Here is a 19,263-nt window from a genome sequence, read left to right on the forward strand (position 1 = left end):
GACTAAGTTTAGGTGTAGGGCAATAGCACATACATTTTGTACAGTATAAAAACCATTACGCCTATGAGATGTCCCCACTTTTCACAAAAACGAACGTGTGCGTGTTATGTTATGTGTAAGAAATGTCAAATATCATGTTTCCACAAAAATATTCATCATTGGAATTTCATTCAGAGCAATATTTCACAAAAATATTGTGCAGCACAACTGTGTTCAACATTGATAATAATCAGAAATGTTTGTTGAGCAGTAAATCAGTATATTATTATGATTTCTGAAGATCATGTGACACTGAAGACTGGAGTAATGATGCTGAAAATACAGCTGCAGATCACAGAAATAAATTACACTTTAACACATATTTACAAAGAAAACAGCTGTTTTAAATAGTAATAATATTATAGAATTTTTACTGTATTTTTGTCTGATCAAATAAATTCAGCCTTCCTTTTTTAAATAAAATTTAAAAATCATTCAGAAATTGCTAGTAAATTTCACTAATAAGTACAAAGAAATGGCAAGCATCACATTAAAACTAAACATGAAGTAGACTGAAAAATTGTGCTGGTTTTGTCTGATTTGTGAGTTTTTGTGTGTTTCAGGTGCGTTATTCAGCTTGGAGGTCACATCTATGTTTTTCGTCACACGAAACTACTGGCGTGGATTTCTGTCTGCTACGTTCGGTTCCATTATCTTCAGACTTCTGCCGGTGTGGAACAGACAGGAAGGTGCGTGTTTGTGCGATGTATAAGTGTATTAATAAAGTAATAAGCCACTTTGGGCTGTGTGGTACAGCATTTTTAACACCAGCAAGAGCTCTGACTTGTTTGTACTTGAATGAAATGCACAGTCATTGATGATTTGACTTTCTATATCTCTCTCAGACACACTTACGGCTCTTTATGCAACAAAATACAGGCTGGACTTTCCTTTTGACCTGCAGGAGCTTCCCATCTTTGCTGCGATGGGGTCAGTGCTGTTATTTTTATATTATTGAGACTATTATAGATGCTATTATAGTTTTAGTACATTTTTATTTAATTTTTGTATATATATGTGTCGTTTTCATCTTAATTTTAGTTACATTTTTGTTAATTTTGCTTTGTTTTTGAAATTTATATAATTTCCTTAAAATATGTGTTTTTTTAATTAATTTTCATTAATTATTTACGATAATAACACTGGTTCTGCCTCTTTTTTCACTTCCATGTTTTAGTAAATGCAGATTAATGTCTATTAGTTAAAATCTAATAGTGAAAAATCAAAGTTTATATATATATATATATATATATATATATATATATATATATAATAAATATCAATATGTATGTGTGTGTATATATGTATGTAATAATGTAAGTCGCTTTGGATAAAAGCATCCGCTAAATGACTAAATGTAAATATGTATATATATATATATATATATACATGGATATAAGTGGAATATATATAAAAATATATATATAAAAATAATATTTTTTTAAAAGTAGTAAATAAAACAAATATTGTTGGAGCATGTTTTAAAAGTTAAGATGTGTGCAAGTCTTAAAAAAGCAGTAGCACACAAAATATACACTTAGATGACAAGCACAATTTCTTAACCTATTAAGGCTTGTATATTTGTTTTTGTGGCACTAGCAGACATTCCATGTGTTTTGGCTTAAAAATGATTTTTTTCTGGAAAGCTCTACAGAGATACATCTTAAAATGCCAATAACTGTACACTGTAAAAAAAAAATAAAGTTGAGCCAATTTAAAATTTTAAGGCAACCAGGAGTTCTCTCAACTTATTTTTGTAGGAGATTCTCAACTTTTTGTTGTATAAACTTAAAACAATAAGTTGGCTCAACTTTGTTTTTGTACAGTGTGGTAAAATCGCTGTAATGCACTCCTCTCATGGTTTGTGGCTTTAACACACAAGCGTTTTCTCTCTGCAGGATAGTATGTGGCTTTGGTGGAGCCTTCTTTGTGTATTTGTATGGAAAGATTTCTCTGTTTGTGAAGAAGCAGAAAGCCACAAACAGCTTCCTCATGAAGAAGTAAGTGATTCCTTCAGCAGAACTAACGATACGGGTAAAATGTCATGAAAAATAATAATATATAATAATAGAATTCTCTGTATATACTGTAAAAACAATAGAAGTCTATGACGTGTCAAACCTGTTTGTGTCTAATCCTGTGTTTTGTGTCTAGTTCTTTCTTATATTCTGCTTTGGTCTCTGTGCTGATTTCAACGCTCACTTTCCCTCCGGGCTTTGGGCAATTCATGGCCGGACGGGTAACACACACACACACACACACACACACACACACACACACACATGTGTTTGTTCCCCAGACTGTTAAATCCATCCATTAATAATCTTAATGAGACAGCTGAGAGAAACATTAAAACATTTATTAATCAATCTCAACGACACTCACTCATATAAAATACAGCTTCACCTCTCTCTCTTTCTCTTTTATACACTCACTCCTGTTCTCTATAATTAATCAGTGACTCAAAATGAGGCAATAAAATGCTCCATTAGCAGCATATGCAGTCATACACTACAATCATATTGCCTTATTTAAATACACTACATGCACAATTAGCAGTTAAATGAAACATGAAAGCCAATGTCTTTTTAAAGGAATAGTTCATCCAAAATGAAAATGTGCTCATCCTCAGTTCATCCAAGATGTAGATGAGTTTGTGTCTTCATCAGGTTTGTATAAATGTGTCTCTGCATCAGTGTCTCAGCAATGGATGCTCTGCAGTGAATGGGTGCCGTCAGAATGAGAGTCCAAACAGCTGATAAACACATCACAATAATCCACACCACTCCAGTCCATCAGTTAACATCTGGAGAAGACAAACGCTCAAACAAATCCAGCATTAAGGTGTTTTTAATTAAAATACGAGTCCATAATTCATAATAACGCTTCCTCCAGTGAAAAAGTGTTCTGGTCTGAATCAGGAGAGAAATCTGCACAGATCAAGCAGCGTTTACAAGACAAAACAACCCAGAACTGCTTTAAACATTAGATTTTATCTTCTCCAGATGTTAACTGATGGACTGGAGTGGTGTGGATTATTGTGATGTTTTTATCAGCTGTTTGGACTCTCATTCTGACGGCACCCATTCACTGCAGAGCATCCATTGCTGAGACACTGATGCAGAGACACATTTATACAAACCTTTACTTTTTACTTTTACTTTTAGTCATTTAGCAGACGCTTTTATCCAAAGCGACTTACAAATAAGAAATTATATACACACATTTAAGAAAATAAAGAAGTTAAATAAAATTGACAAATGCATACAACAACATTTCAATACTGAACATTGAAATGAAAACAAACAAAACAATAAAAACAATTCAAAATATTAAAACAACAAAAGTTATTAGTAAAATAATGCTAAACACCAAAAAACAACACATATACATACATATACAAATAAATTCAATATATATATTATTTCATATCCATATAAGTACTGAAATTTAATAAAACTAAAACTGAATAAACAACCTATACAGACATCAACACTGAGCCAAGCACACATGTTAAAAAACAAAAATATTTTCAATTGTTATGGGGATTAATAATAGAAATTCAACCCTTTTAGTGGTGAGTTTAAAATATTCGAACTGTCAGTTTTTTTAAGGCGACCGTTATTTTTGAACGTTTCCATGGCGACCTGATGAAGAAACAAACTCATCCTGATCTCTGATGAACTGAGAATACATTTTCAGCTAATTTTCATTTTTGGCTGAACGATTTCTTTAAAAAAATGTCTAAAGTACTACTTTTTTGTTTATATCGAACCGGTTCTTGTTTATGACATGATTCCCTCACCATTTATAGCTCACACAAAGGGATTCCTTGATTTCATTTTTTGACAATCGCACCTGGTCAAATCATGGCATTGTAGCAGACTTTGATAACGACGATCACCTAGCCGCCTGGAAACATCCGCAGGCTAACGTCTTCATCATTCTCTCCGTCTTCGTCATCATGAAGGTAAATAAACACACAGACACAGTTTTGTACCTAAACCTCTTCTTTATTCAGAAATCTGGTTGCTTTAAAGGCTTTATGTAATGATTAACTGAATTTTCTTACTATTTTATTATAAACAGTATATTTGTGAGTGTTTGACTTGTTTTTTGATGCACTGTGTGTGTGTGTGTGTGTGTGTGTGTGTAAGTGTGTGTGTGTGTGTGTGTGTGTGTGTGTGTGTGTGTGTGTAAGTGTGTGTGTGTGTGTGTGTGTGTGTGTGTGTGTAAGTGTGTGTGTGTGTGTGTGTGTGTGTGTAAGTGTGTGTGTGTGTTGTTGTTTAATGAGCATTATTATTGTTTGTTATGTAGTTCTGGATGTCTGCTCTTTCCATAACCCTTCCTATACCATGTGGTTCCTTCGTTCCCATTTTCGTCATTGGTATGTGTTTGTGTGTTTTGTCTAAAAAATTATATTTACTTTTTTTTTTGAGCATTTCCAACTTTTTATGGCCCGTTCACAACACTGATGATAACTATAACAGTAACTGAAACCATAAAGGTTAAGAAATCCCTCTAACTCTATATAGGGAAGTCCACACCACAACTATAACAAAAGAAAAGAATGATATCATTGGAATTTCATTCAGAGCAATATTTCACAGAAAGCAGTAAATCAGTATATTAGAATGATTTCTGAAGATCATGTGACACTGAAGACTGGAGGAATGATGCTGAAAATACAGCTGCAGATCACAGAAATAAATGACACTTTAACAGATATTCACAGCTATTTTAAATTGTAATAATGTAAAATAATGTGCAGCATCCACTTGGATGGTGGTTGAGGAGAAACCCCCCCCACATGATTGTAAAGCGCTTTGGGTGTACAGCAATACACAATAAAGCACTATATAAATGCATCATTCATTCATTGATTCATTCATAATATTATACATTTTTACAGTATTTTGGATCAAATAAATGCAGCCTCAGTGAGCAGAAAAGCATTAAAATATCTTAATTTATTTCAGAATTTTGACCGGTGGTTTAAGTCATCACTCTTGGTGTGAACGGACCTTTAAACCAGTCATTTTTAACAGTATCTATTGATATGTTGACTTATTTGACATTTTCAAACTAAAGGGAATGCATACGTGTGTGTTTTAGGTGCTGCGTTTGGCCGTCTGGTGGGTGAAGGTTTGGCCACGTTGTTTCCAGATGGATTTAACATTGATGAACACACATACAACATAGTGCCCGGAGCGTATGCTGTTATAGGTGAAACAGACATGCACACATCAGTTACGTCTGAATACTTGGTCAAAATTAGGCATTGATTTAGCTTTTAATCAGGTGTAACTCTCTCTCGTCTTCAGGAGCGGCAGCGTTAACAGCAGGAGTCACTCACACGATCTCGACCGGCGTTATCATGATGGAGTTGACGGGTCAGATCAGTTACACTCTGCCTATCCTGATCGCTGTGATTCTGGCCAACATGGTCTCTCAGAGTCTTCAGCCGTCCATCTACGACACGGTTATCCGCATTAAAAAACTGCCTTACCTGCCCATGCTCAGCTGGGGCCACCGAGAGTAAGTCTTTTCATCCCTACATTTCATAATTTCCCTCTATTTCAATAATTTTGACTTATTTTCAAGGGATTTGTAAACACTTCAGTTATAATGTTTTTAAAGTGTACATACTACTAAAAATATCTAGAATATCAGATGTTTAATATTAGTATTGTGCGAAATACAGTAGTGTATATCCAGTAATTGCAGTTTACTCAGCATGCTTAGGTTTAACACATTAACACACATATTGCAACATGCACATTAGCAGTACTTAACAAAAAATGTTTGTGTTAAATTGAATTTAAAGCAAGACACCCAAGGTGGGTAGTGTAAAAAATGTAACAAATAGAAACAAATCACCATTCTTCCCCAGTTGTTTGATTGCAATAAGAATTGCAAAAATGTTTTGCAAATGTATGTGCAAATGATGCGTTATATAATTAAATATGCACACATTTGCACACATTTCTTGCATGTCTGTTGTCACTCAAAACCTCTGGTCAAAGAGTTTCCATGTCTCATGGACTCCCTTAATTTTATACAATCTGTCACTGGACCTACACATCAGAAGGGTCACATGTTGGATCTAGTGTTTTCACGTGGTTTTCCTGTGAATAATATAGAATTATGTGATGCTGTTATTTCTGATCACTGTCCAGTTATTTTTGACTCTGTATTGTCATGTACTCTGCATAAATCCTATCACTCTCCTCGTTATTTTAGAGGTTTTAATTCCTCTACTGCCAAGTCCTTCAGTGATGTGTATCTATCTACCCAAATTCCAACTGCTGTGAATGTTCTATCCTCTAGTGTCCATCCTGATAAATTAGTTGAACTTTTTAATAGTGCCTGCATTTCCACCTTGGATTCAGTTGCTCCCTTAAGGTTACAGAGATCCAAGATGATGAAAAAAGCACAGGCATGGCTTCATGGGCCCGTTGGTGCCATTAGACAAGAGTGTAGGCGTGCTGAGCGCAGTTGGAAGAAAAATAAACTTCAGATATTATACGAAATTTTCAGAGATTGTCTTAAACGGTATCAGAGTGCTGCTAAGGAAGCTCAGAGGAAATACATATCAGATATAATTGCACAAAATGCAGATAGGCTGAAGATACTCTTTAATACAATTAATGCCTTTTTAAATCCTGTTCCTAGTGCTTCATTAGATTTCTCTACTGATTCGTGCGAACAATTTTTAAAACATTTTATCCATAAAGTCCAGTGTATCAGGTCTAGCATACCATTTTAAAAAAATTCCTCTAGAAATATCTTCTCATTGGAGCTCTCTATCTCTTTTTCAAACCTTGTCACCTTCACAGCCCTATGATATTGTTCTTAGTATGAAGCCCTCATTTTGTCACTCCGATACCTTCTCAGATTTTCAAAGAGGTTTTTCCAGCTTAAGTCCAGTTGTTACTGCTATTATCTCCAACTCCTTAACAAATGGAATTGTACCAGCCTCTTTTAAACATGCTATAGTCCAACCATTGTTTAAAAAGCATCATCTTGATCAGCATAATCTGAATAATTTTAGACCCATATCTAAATTATCTTTCATCTCAAATGTTTTGGAAAAAGTAGTTTATTCTTAGATTTCATCTTACTTGAGTACTTTTAATATTTTTAATAGATTTCAGTCTGGGTTTAGAGAATTTCATAGTACTGAATCTGCCCTGTTGAAGGTTACTAATGATATTTTACTTTCCCTTGACTCTTGTTCTTGCTGTATCGTAATCATGCTTGATTTAAGTGCAGCATTTGATACAATAGATCGTGACATCCTTCTTCAAAGACTTGATCAAGTAGCTGGTTTTCAGGGATCTGTGTTGAACTGGTTTGCTTCCTACCTGAAGGACAGATCTTTTTCTGTGAATTTGAGGAACTGTTTCTCATCTCGGGCTGAAATTTCCTACGGTGTTCCACAGGGCTCTATTCTGGGTCCTTTTCTCCTTATATAAGCTTCCACTCGGTTATATTTTTCAGAAACATAAATTATCCTATCATCTCTATGCCGATGGCACTCAACTTTATTTTCTTGTTAAAAACAATAACTGTTCTATGTCTACTCTGTTTGCATGTCTTCGGGACATTAAATGCTGGATGGACTTGAATTTTTCACAGTTAAATATGATAAAACTGAAATAATGGTTTTTGGTCCAACAGCTGTGTCCTCTGGCATTGTCAAGCAGCTTGGCCCTCTGTCATCAAATGTATGTGATCGTGTTAGAAACCCTGCCGTTGTCTTTGATCCTGCGTTGTCTTTTGATAAGCAGATTAGTACTGTTGTGAAAAACAGTTTCTTTCAATTAAGATCAGTTGCTAGAATCAAGAAGATGCTTTTCATGAAGGACCTTCAAACTGTAATTCATGTGTTTATAACTTCAAGGTTTGATTACTGTAACTCACTTTATCTGGGTCTGCCTAAATCATCTCTGAACCGATTACAATTGGTGCAAAATGCGGCAGCCAGATTATTGACTGGCATCAGAAAACGTGAGCACATTACCCCGGTTCTCACCTCTCTACATTGGCTCCCAGTTACGTTTCGTGTTGATTTTAGGATTTTGCTTTTTGTTTTTAAAGCTTTACATGGTTATGCTCCCCAGTATATCTGTAATCCACCTCTAGAGCTCTTCCACCTCTGCCTTTTGCGGTGGCAGCACCTAGGCTCTGGAACAGTCTTCCCCTCCACATAAGATCTTCTCCTTCTATTTCTTTGTTTACATCTGCTTTGAAAACCCATTGTTATTCTGTATGTTTTAATTCTGTTTGAAGGTGTAAAATTTTATTTGTCCCTTTGTTTGTCTTGATTGGGTATGTTTTTACTTTGTTTTATATTTGTCGTACAGCACTTTGGTTCCAACTTTGGAAGTCGTGGCCTAATGGTTAGAGAGTCGGACTCGTAATCGAAAGGTTGCGGGTTCGAGTCTCCGGCCGGCAGGGATTGTAGGTGGGGGGAGGGAATGTCCAGCGCTCTCTCCACCCTCAATACCACGACTGAGGTGCCCTTGAGCAAGGCACCGAACCCCCAATTGCTCCCCGGGTGCTGCAGCATGGCTGCCCACTGCTCCGGGTGTGTGTTCACGGTGTGTGTGTGTGTGTGTGTGCATTTGTTCACTACTCACTGCTGTGTGTGTGCACTTGGATGGGTTAAACGCAGAGCACCAATTTCGAGTATGGGTCACCATACTTGACAATACGTCACGACTTTACTTTTTTACTTTACTTAACTCCTGTTGTTTTTAAATGTGCTTAATAAATAAATAAATAAACTAAACTAAACATTTCCAGAAAATAAATCTGAACATTGTATAAAGTCAGGTTCAAGATTCTTGTTTGATTTTGATGACATATTAGAGTTGTTTAAATATTTTTACACAAGGGCTTTAGGATTTCTCTTTTTATCACTCCATAAATCTGAAAATGCCGTCAACAACCAGAAAAAAACAAAACAATTTCACCATGTTTCTAGGAATAAAATGTTCTATAAATGAGTGTGAATAATGTATAAACAGAGTATAAAATATAGAATATATCAGAATATAGAGCGGAATTAAACCTATAAGATTTGGTGTCTGTAAGTGTAAGTGGAGAAAAATCTCTTTAAAATATGTATTGTAATTGAAATCTACAGATGCAAATAGATAAATTGCAATAAAACACTTAAAAGTGCATTTTGGATGTTGTATTTCCACTAGTCTGAAACAATTTATGAATTGCCTTCATTCAAAATTTTTGTCTGAAGTCTTTCTCTGTTGTGCATCAAAGTTTTTCACAGTTACCTTTTCTCTGTCTGTAGGAAGTATAATATTTATGTGGAGGACTTTATGAAACGAGAAGTTCGTTATATCACACTGAACTCCAGCTACAGAGGCATAATCAAGATCATGCGTTCAGGAAATCTGAAGACGCTGCCTTTGGTGAAATCTGCAGGTACAAAAAACACACACACACACGATGCGCGCGCACACACACACACAATACACACTCAGTTCTCACCTACTGTGTTGGTGCTGGTTGTGCTATTATTTGCCAATGACTTAACTTATAAATATTTAAAAATAAACATAAATGAGAATAAAACATAAATCTATAGGGACTGTCCAGAGACATAACCTAATAATATTTGTGAACCATGCACTATACTGACAGAATGTTGAGATAAATCATTAAATGACCTTTATATTTTTATAATAATTTTTAATCTTAGTCTTTTTACTGTTTTTATTTATTTTATTTTGCTTTGAAATGACGTGCATTGTAAAATTGGTATACAAATAAACATTGCATGACTAGAAAGTTAGTTTTTTTTAGATCATTAGATCATTTTCCTAAAATGAAAGCCTTTTAATATGAAGTAAATATGATGTGTATACAGTGTTGATCTTTCTTTCATTGTGTCTCTCAGAGTCGATGCTCTTGCTGGGTTCTGTTGAGCGCACTCAGTTATTGGGGCTCTTAACACAGCGATTGCAGCATCTGCGAGAGGAAAATGCGTCCACCATGCCTGTCAGATACAAGGTTCACTTCCAGTTCAGACGATTAGAATAAAAATTCTACTACTGTATTCTTGTGCTGCAGCCACTGGTTTGCATCACAAATATCCAGTTTTTAGACAGGTGTTGATTATGGATATATATGGGTGTGTGTGTGTGTGTGTGTGTGTTATAGACGTCCACAGAAGACTCTGCATCTGCTTCTGCTCATCTGGACTCCACTAAACCTCTGAAATCTGCTCTGAAGCAGCCGTCTGTAGATGAAGAAGAGATTACAAGTAATATCAAGAACCTCCTGTTGACCTCGTTTGATCTTAAAATTGCATAAAACATTCTTCACATGATTTTTTTTTTTTTTCTGAAAATATTTTAAATAGAAGTTCTATTGCTGGTTATGTGTACATGTAAAAATGCAGACACTCTATTATAAAATATGAAAAAATATTTTTAATACAATAAGTTTTTAATTCTTAGTTGATATATTTATGCTTGCAAAACACGTAATATCAGATGCTGAGTTTAGTGCACTTGATCAAATATTTACTTAAATAGAAAATAAATACATATTGTCAGTGAATCACAGTCACCCCAGTCATCAGCACCCCCGCTAACGAGATCACAGTCACCTGCCTTCTGACTCCCCGCACCTGTTGTTGCCAATCACCTGCACTATATAAACACGCTACCCGCAATCCTTCCTTGTCTGGTCTATCGTTCACTACCCGAACCTAGCCTGAGTGGAGGACGTGAGAGATGGCAGCGTCAGTAGATCTGTTTGGGTGATAAGCAAACTGAAGAGGGTCCAAAGTATCAGGGATGGAGGAGCAGATGTGGCTCTTTACAAGTCTCTTGAAAACCTTCATGACTATTGATGTGAGGGCAACTGGGCGATAGTCATTCAGGCAAGAGGGTTTATTGTTCTTTGGCACAGGGATAATGACAAATTTTTTAAATGCGGTGGGAACCACGGAGGTAGCAAGGGACTCATTAAAGATAGACGTGAACAAACCAGCGAGCTGATCGGCGCTGGACGTCAGAATACGGCCGGTTATCCCATCAGGTCCGGCTGCTTTCCTGACGTTCACTTTCTTTAGCGCCCTCCGAACCTCATCCTCCGACACGGTGATTACAGGATCATCACTGCTCTGCCTGCTGTTTCATGACGCGCTGGACGGCAGTCGCGCCGCCGCTGTTGCAATGGAAGCGGCCGTAGAAGGCTTTTAACTCGTCGGCCAGCAACGGATCTGCTCTCACCTCCACGGAGGATTTATTTCCAAAGGCACAGATGGTCCTCAGTCCCTGCCACATCCGTCGAGAGTCATTGAGTTGGAAATGAGACTCAATTCTCTCTCTGTATCTGTGTTTAGCAGCTCTTACTGCGCGTCGGAGAGCATAGCACGATGCTTTGTACTCGCTCATATTCCCGGTCAGAAGAGCCTCATTGTAAGCGGCAGTGCGTGTGTTAACCGCAGCACGGATTGATCTGTCCACCCACGGTTTCTGATTGGAGAATGTCCTTCTCGTTATTGTTTCTGTAGCTTGCTCGGTTAGCGTGTTTACAAAGCTTAATGCTACATCCGTGAACTCGCTGACGTCAGAAGAACTCGCCCGGAACATGTCCCAGTCGACGTCATCCCAGTCATCAGCACCCAGTCTAATGAGATCAGTCACCTGCCTTCTGACTCCTGCTGTTGCCAATCACCTGCACGATATCAACACGCTGCCCGCAATCCTTCCTCGTCCGGTCTACCGTTCCCTACCCGAACCTAGCCTGACTCAACAACTAACCTTGTGTGTTTAAACTTACCTCCAGAGTTCCCGCCGTTCCACCGCTCCTGGGGCCTGTTTCAATAAGGAGGTTCAACCAACTCTGAGTTAAAACTTGAACTCTGAGTTGACTTACCCTGAGATGGGAAACTCTGAGTTTTCGGTTACAGAACAGCTGAAATTAGTTAGTTCAATCAACTCTGAGTTGACTGACTCTGAGTTAAGCGCGTACACCACGACTATGAAAAGTCATGATCAGCGGAGCGCCGAAATTACGATTCACCATGGCAACAGCTCCCGCCAAAAAGACGTCAGCGTGCGTACCTCCGTCAATGCGTAACATTAATTCTTAATAACTGTCTATAACTTAATAACTGTTATAATATCTGAGGTGAAAACTGTAAATTATTGAACTAATATTCATTTTAATGGTATCTCATGGCCACAAAAAAAAAAAAAGACAAAAAGAAACAAGAACGTGGCAGCAGCTAAAAATGAAGTATAAAAACACAATTGAATCAAGGTAAAGCTTTAAACATGAAAGGTTCATGGGTGTGGGCTAAATGACTTTACAGACTTTATTTGACATTAAATATCATTCAGTGTCTATTTCAATGAGCTGCAGCTTTTTCCACATAGTCTAGCACTCTTTTCACATAATTAAATATTCTCTAATCCAACCTGTTACATTTCTTAATTAGAGTAATAAAATTAACTACTGACAAGAAGGCAGAGGGAGAACCTGGACCAGCACCACTGACAGATGAAGAGGAGATGGTCAAGTATTGGAAGATTTCTAAAATCCAAAAGTAAAAATAATAACTTTTGCTTATGTATTAGGAAATAAAGATGACCAAAAAATTGTAATAATTAGCTTATTTAACAGCTGTAGTGGTGGTTATGGCTCGTACTACCCCTCCATCTGGCATCCTTCCATTTCATACAGTAATCATGCTTGTCATCAATGCATCCAACCACACTGGAAATCCTGAAGGAAATTCTGATTATTTCGGGTTACTTCCACAGGTCACAGAAAGATGTTATCAAGTGAACATCATTTTTCAGATTAGCCTCATTTAAACCCATTGCTACACCATTGACCTACAGTCCTGTGATACTCCTCTTTGACGGATTTGTGCCCAGGAAAAAATTCCCAGAAAGAGCGTGAGAGCGATGCACACTTTACTTAAAATCTGCATATCTTATAATGTGCTCTGCATCTCTGATGTTTAAAAGAAAACTACCATTTAAAATGGTACCGCTCAAATAAATATGCACATGAATACGGTGTAAAAAAACATATAATAGGCTATAAGGTATTTAGTCTTGTTTCCATGAAGGAAAAAAAAATTAAAATATTTTATTTTCCAAATTATCTGGCAATGGGGTAAGAAATTAAAATTAGCCTATTCTTGTTTCCGTTTGCATTAAGATTATTTTTCTTACACTCTGTAGAACAATTTTATATTTTAACAAGACTAAATATCTAAAAAAAATTTTCATGTATAGAAAATGCATCTTAACTTAAATTTTAAATGTTTGTACTTGAAATAAGACAAACGTACTCAGTAAGAAAAGCAATTTTGCGGCGTGAATGAATGAGGTATTAAAACATCGCTTACACTTTAAAAAGGGGGAGGAGACTGAAAGAAACTGGGTTTACCAAAGAAAACCTGCTCCCGACCAGGTTAGGTTCACAGAGTAAGTTGCCATGGTAACTGACTCTGAGTATAAGTTACCTCTCTTTCAGAAACGGGCTTGACTTACCCTGCTTTCTCAGGTTTAACATGCCTCCCATTCTGAAACCGAAAACCCAGAGTTTCCCTAATTTCAGGGTTAACATACTCAGAGTTTTCACTTAACCTCCTTTCTGAAACGGGCCCCTGTTCTCCACTGTTCCTTGGATCCTCGCAACCACCTGAGCCCTTCCCTCGATCACGACTAGAGATACTCACCACTTGGCTGCACTCATATTCACCTCCCGGTTCCCCTCAGTGACTTTCATTTAAAAACCTCTGTTTGACCATATTCCTCCGTGTCTCCTAGTCTGTGTGCTGACACATATTGTGAATATATGAATTTTTTCTGTCTCTCAGGTGTTTATGATTCTGGCCTCAACTTAAAGAAGTTCTTCTGTTCTCGTCCTGACATCGAGGCAATGGAGGTGAGACATCCAACACACACTAATGTGCTCCAGAAATTTACAGTGGTGTTTTTGAGTAAGTGAGCACCTTTTTAATTTAGTTTAATAATAACACATATATACACTTGGAATTGCAGAATCCAGTCATAAAAAAAAAAAAAATAATAGGTCTGTGTAATAATCAAATTGTGATAATGGCTAGTGTCTGTCATAGTAATAACAAAATTAGTTTTTAAGGAATATCACAATTTCTTCCATGTTGTGCAGCACTTTGTTTGCCAAAAAATAATTTCATAAAAATCATTACATTTTTAAAAAATTGGTTAAATTGTTAATGTTTTACACCTTCATTGGATCATTGGTACAGAAAAATTAAAACTGACAACATAATTTCTGAAAAAATAAAACATTTCATAGGCCCTATTATTAAATAAATAAATAAATCATTCAGATTTAATTAAGCCATTTAAACAGAATCCAAAAAAATAAAAATGGAAAAGAAAATCCTGAACTGGAAAAAAAATAGGGAAAAAATAAACCAGATAATTCTGTTTTCAGCCTAAGTGCGTGTGTGTGTGTGTGTGTGTCTTTCCATCTCTTTCCAGAACGACCCAGACGCAGGGGATGATACGATACTTCAAGAGGTAAGGATATTTTAGCACACGTGTAGGGTTTCTATGTTTTATGGGCTCATTCCATAGACCTAATGGTGTTTCTACTGTACAAACTGTATTTTTTTATCCGCTTAACCTAAACCTACCCCTTACACAAAACTACAGGCTATTTTACGTTCTCAAAACATTTCATTCTGTTTGATTTATAAGCTTGTTCCTCAAAGGGAATAAAAACAGTCCCCACAAGGTCAAAATATACTGCTATTACTATCCTTGTGGAGATATTTGGTATTCATAAAGTAGGTAATACCAACACACTCACATACAGTATCTCTGGCTGTGAATGCAGATTGAGGAGTGGGAGGAGCAACAGCTTGACGAGCAGGTGGACTTCAACAGCTGCAAGATTGACCCCGCCCCCTTCCAGCTGGTGGAGCACACTTCACTGCACAAGGTGTGTGTGTGTAGGAAACACAATTGTGACATCATAATCATGAGTTTTTCTCAGTCACTTTGGTGCATTTCTCAGATCAGAAATGAAATTCTCAAATCTGCTTGTTCATCCTCCACATCATCTAGTCACTTGTGCACATGATAAAAGCAACTTCTCATTCTTGTCAACAAGTAGTTTAATATTGCTTTGGTTCATTCATGCAACTGATTATGTACATTTGTTGGTTACACTTTATTTCAATAGTCCACTGTAGACATTCTACTAACTATAAGTAACTTTGCAACTGTCAACTAAATCTCATTAATTCACAACTACATGTGTACTAACTCTCAGAGTAGACCGTTAGGGTAGGTTTAGGGTTAGTAGAATAAACATATACTTGCAAAGTTTCTCAGTATGTTGTGGACCCATCAAATAAAGTGTTAGAAGATATTAAGCAGACAGTCTACTAATACTCTAATGACTGAAAAGTTGAAAAGTTACTCTAAAGTGGACTATCAAAATAAAGTGTTATCCATTTGTCTGCAGTTTGTATCAGTAGCTATTGTCATGTTGCTCAATGTATTCTAGTTTTCTGTGCTATAGTCTTACCCCTCAAAACATCTAGTCATTAGTTCATCGTGTAAGTCATTAAATGCAAAATGGTTGATCTAGTTGTCATAAACTGGCAAGGCAAGTTTATTCATACACAATGGTAATTCAAAGTGCATTACATGAAAGAGTAAAATAGTCTAACACTAAGAGTGCACTGTTATATTGACAAAAAGACTAAGCATTTTGACTTAATCAGTGACATGAGGATTTTCATTTTGATGGCACTGATATGTTTGTTGACAAATACTTTTGAGGGATGAACTAAAGATTGAGCAAGTTACAGGCTTTTGCATGTAATCCATTGTATGGTGCTGTTTGTATGAATCGAAATGCAAATATTAAGAATGATTCGAGAAATGCACCAAAGCGACATTTAATTCAATTTAACATCTCTGTCGTTTTCTCTCCGACAGACTCACACCATGTTTTCTGTGTTGAATCTGGATTACGCTTACGTCACCAGTATCGGACGACTTGTCGGAGTTGTTTCACTGAAAGAGGTGAGAATTCATCAGTCACACAAAAATGAAGGGGAAAGGGAAGTGGTGTGTGGCCAAGTATGGTGACCCATACTCAGAATTAGTGCTCTGCATGTAACCCATCCAAGTGTACACACGGTAGTGAACACACACCCGGAGCAGTGGGCAGCCAATGCTGCGGCGCCCGGGGAGCAGTTGGGGGTTCGGTGCCTTGCTCAAGGGTCTCACCTCAGTCGTGGTATTGAGGGTGGAGAGAGTGTTGGAGAGAGTGTTGGTTATTCACTCCCCCCACCTACAATCCCTGCCGGTCCTGAGACTCGAACCCACGACCTTCAGGTTACAAGTCCAACTCTCTATCCATTAGGCCACGACTGCCATTCAAGAGTTAATGATCAAAATATTTCCACATCATCTACACTCTTTATTGGTATTATGGTTCAGTGAAGAACCTTGAACATCACGGGAAATTTCCGTTGCACAAAAGTTCCTTTGTAGCAGAGAAAAAAGTTCTTTAGATTAAAAAAAGTTATAAAAACCGTTATACAATGAAACTGGTCTTTTTTTTTATTTCATTTGAAAAGCTAGTTCTAGTTCATTTGTAGTGCATTTTCTAAGATTATAAATATTCCGTGAGAGAAATAATGTGTTTTACGGGCTAATAGTTTCCATTTTAAGCTAATTTAGGACATATTAATGCTTTTATTCATCACGGATGCATTAAATTGATCAAAAGTGACAGTTAAGACATTTATGTTTCTATTTCAAATAAATGCTGTTCTTTTGAACTTTTTATTAATCAAAGAATCCTAAAAAAATAACATGTATCACAGTTTCCACAAAAATAGTAAATCAGTATATTAGATTTCTGAAGATCATGTGACTCTGAAGACTGGAGTAATGATGCTGAAAATACAGCTGCAGATCACAGAAATAAATTACAGTTTAACAGATATTCACATAGATTTCAGCTGTTTTACATTGTACAAATATTAAACTATTTTACTGTATTTTTGATTAATTAAATGCAGCCTCGGTGAGCAGAAGAGAGTTCTTTTTAAAAAAGGCCAAAGGAGGTTTTGACATGAATGAACAAAATAACCAAACAGTCCATTAACGGTCTCTGATGTGTGTTTTAGTTGCGTAAAGCGATCGAAGGCTGTATACCGGCAGACGGCGCGAGGTTGCGTCCAGTCCTGTCCACTTTCAGAGACCGAGGCGTTCGAGGAGCCAGGACCGAAACCATCGAGCTCCACAAACTCCTGGACCATCAGATCAGCTAAAACTCAGGTGAAGCAGAGACCAAACACACAAAACGGTGGTTAATGGAGAATTCATGAGTGTCTGTTCTCCTTAAAGTCTCTTTCTGTTCACATTTCTGCACTGATTCCAGTTTCCAGTTGTACAAACAATACATAAATGAAGTAAATATTTGTTTTATTTTATTCTAAATGGTGCAAAATGTTTCTGTTAGTGTGTGTCAGCCGGTAGTATTTATAATTCGCTGTGTAAAAACAATAGAAGTCGATGGAAATGTGTGCTTGTTGTAGAAGTGGATTAAACAGGCATGATTTTTGAGATGTTTTGATATTCAGATTGTTCTTTGAATGCGATGGGCATTAAGCGTTCCTTGCCATCACTTGTTGATTAAAATGCTTGCTATTAATTTATTTAATGTTATTTTTTTCATTTTAAGCCAAAGCACTTCTAGCAGAACAGCAGCATGAGAGCATCAGTCATACTCATTCATTTAGGACTTTATGCTGTTATGTAACTTTGTTTTATTGATGCTTTTCTACAACAACAAAAAATACTTGTCTGAATAACATTTTGACTATTGCATTTTAAAAACTCTCTTGTTGCATTTAATTGCAACATAACGACAGAACAAAATAAATAAAAACAGACACTTTTTATTGGTATTAAAATCCTGTTAAATAATAAATAAATTATTAGAATTAACGCAGTATTGGAGAAAAAATTTGAGAAAATTGAAATGCTGTTAAAGTATAATAATTACAGTAATATTGAGAAAAATTAGCATTTTTATTGATTTCTGGATTGTAAATCAAGACTATTTTAAACAAATAAATAAATGCATAAATGGGGGGCAAAATGTGCACTTTTTAAGCAAGAATTGCTGTTAAATAAAGTGTAATAACAATATTAGGAGAAATATTGCACTTTATTGGTTTCTTGGTCATAAATCTAGAAAGTTTAAATGCTTTTAAAAAAGAAATAAAATATAATAATTACAACAATATTGGGAAAAAATTTGCATTTTTTTTTCCAACACATGTAACCTTTTTGGAAGATGAATCTTACGCATTTCTTCATTACCTCTTATTCAGACATAAGAAACAACTTGAGGTTTATTGGTGCTGTGTGTATGTATAATATGAAATATATTTGAAAATTAAAAACGTTATCAGTTGTTTCGAATATGTATTGAATGTATAATTGTTTGCTGTTTAATAGCCCCTATATTTTGGTAAATCAAGACATGTTTTTCCCCACTATTTTCCAAAAAGTGCATAAACTCTACACACACACATGCTTGTGTGTTCCACCAAAACTCAATAAAACAAAGTGGAATCTGCAAACGTCTTAATATTTCATTTTACTTTGCAACTTTTTCATCTTCTGAATTAAATTGAATGGGAGTTTTTAGTGTTTTTGTGTTGTTTTTCCCACGAGTGTTCACTCCTCCTGCTCCAGGGTTGGTTAGTAGAAGGTTTAACCGGTTAGTATTAGTTAACCGCTGCTGGACACACAGACAGAGAGAGAGAGACGGTTCTCTCACACATCACTGGAGCCACACAATGTACTGAAGCACTGAAGCAGACGTGTGTCTGTGTGTGTGTGAGAGAGTTCCTGTTGTGCATCTGTGCTCCATTAATATGATGTGTTGGCGTTTTTGGAAGGACAATGACTGACCGTGACTGACCAAAATACTGGCTTGTGATTGGCTGAGCCCTCATCATCAGTGTGTGTTTGGATGAGGGATGTTTCTCCTAAAATACCACAGATTCTTTGAAATGGTCAGACTGGTGCTTATAAAACATATAATTAATGCTTTCAAATTACGGTGAAAATTAAAATTGCGCCTGCCAGTTGAAAGCATTCAGCTTATTGAACATTGTAGCTGTAGCTCCATTCA

At 36.3% G+C, this 19,263-nt stretch overlaps 1 protein-coding gene across 3 annotated transcripts in view; it reads left to right on the plus strand.

The window, feature by feature from the left end:
- Window positions 1-18,769, plus strand: part of LOC306851455 (chloride channel protein 2-like) — a 26,466-nt gene extending 7,697 nt beyond the window's left edge. For 2 of the 3 annotated variants that reach the window (XM_079387698.1, XM_079387700.1), the window contains exons 8-23: window positions 603-728; window positions 885-969; window positions 1,938-2,039; window positions 2,194-2,278; window positions 3,854-4,009; window positions 4,357-4,426; window positions 5,155-5,265; window positions 5,364-5,577; window positions 9,359-9,492; window positions 9,968-10,080; window positions 10,231-10,333; window positions 13,919-13,986; window positions 14,571-14,609; window positions 14,929-15,033; window positions 16,041-16,127; window positions 17,243-18,769. In XM_079387698.1, the coding sequence (XP_079243824.1) occupies window positions 603-728; window positions 885-969; window positions 1,938-2,039; window positions 2,194-2,278; window positions 3,854-4,009; window positions 4,357-4,426; window positions 5,155-5,265; window positions 5,364-5,577; window positions 9,359-9,492; window positions 9,968-10,080; window positions 10,231-10,333; window positions 13,919-13,986; window positions 14,571-14,609; window positions 14,929-15,033; window positions 16,041-16,127; window positions 17,243-17,386 (1,742 nt within the window). In that variant the 3' untranslated portion in view covers window positions 17,387-18,769. The remainder of the gene's footprint in view (window positions 1-602; window positions 729-884; window positions 970-1,937; window positions 2,040-2,193; window positions 2,279-3,853; window positions 4,010-4,356; window positions 4,427-5,154; window positions 5,266-5,363; window positions 5,578-9,358; window positions 9,493-9,967; window positions 10,081-10,230; window positions 10,334-13,918; window positions 13,987-14,570; window positions 14,610-14,928; window positions 15,034-16,040; window positions 16,128-17,242) is intronic. The other variant, XM_079387699.1, reaches the window with a different exon arrangement.
- Window positions 18,770-19,263: the final 494 nt, after the last annotated feature.

The sequence above is a fragment of the Barbus barbus genome (genome assembly GCF_936440315.1).
Source record: "Barbus barbus genome assembly, chromosome: 31".
In the NCBI taxonomy this organism is placed as follows: domain Eukaryota; kingdom Metazoa; phylum Chordata; class Actinopteri; order Cypriniformes; family Cyprinidae; genus Barbus; species Barbus barbus.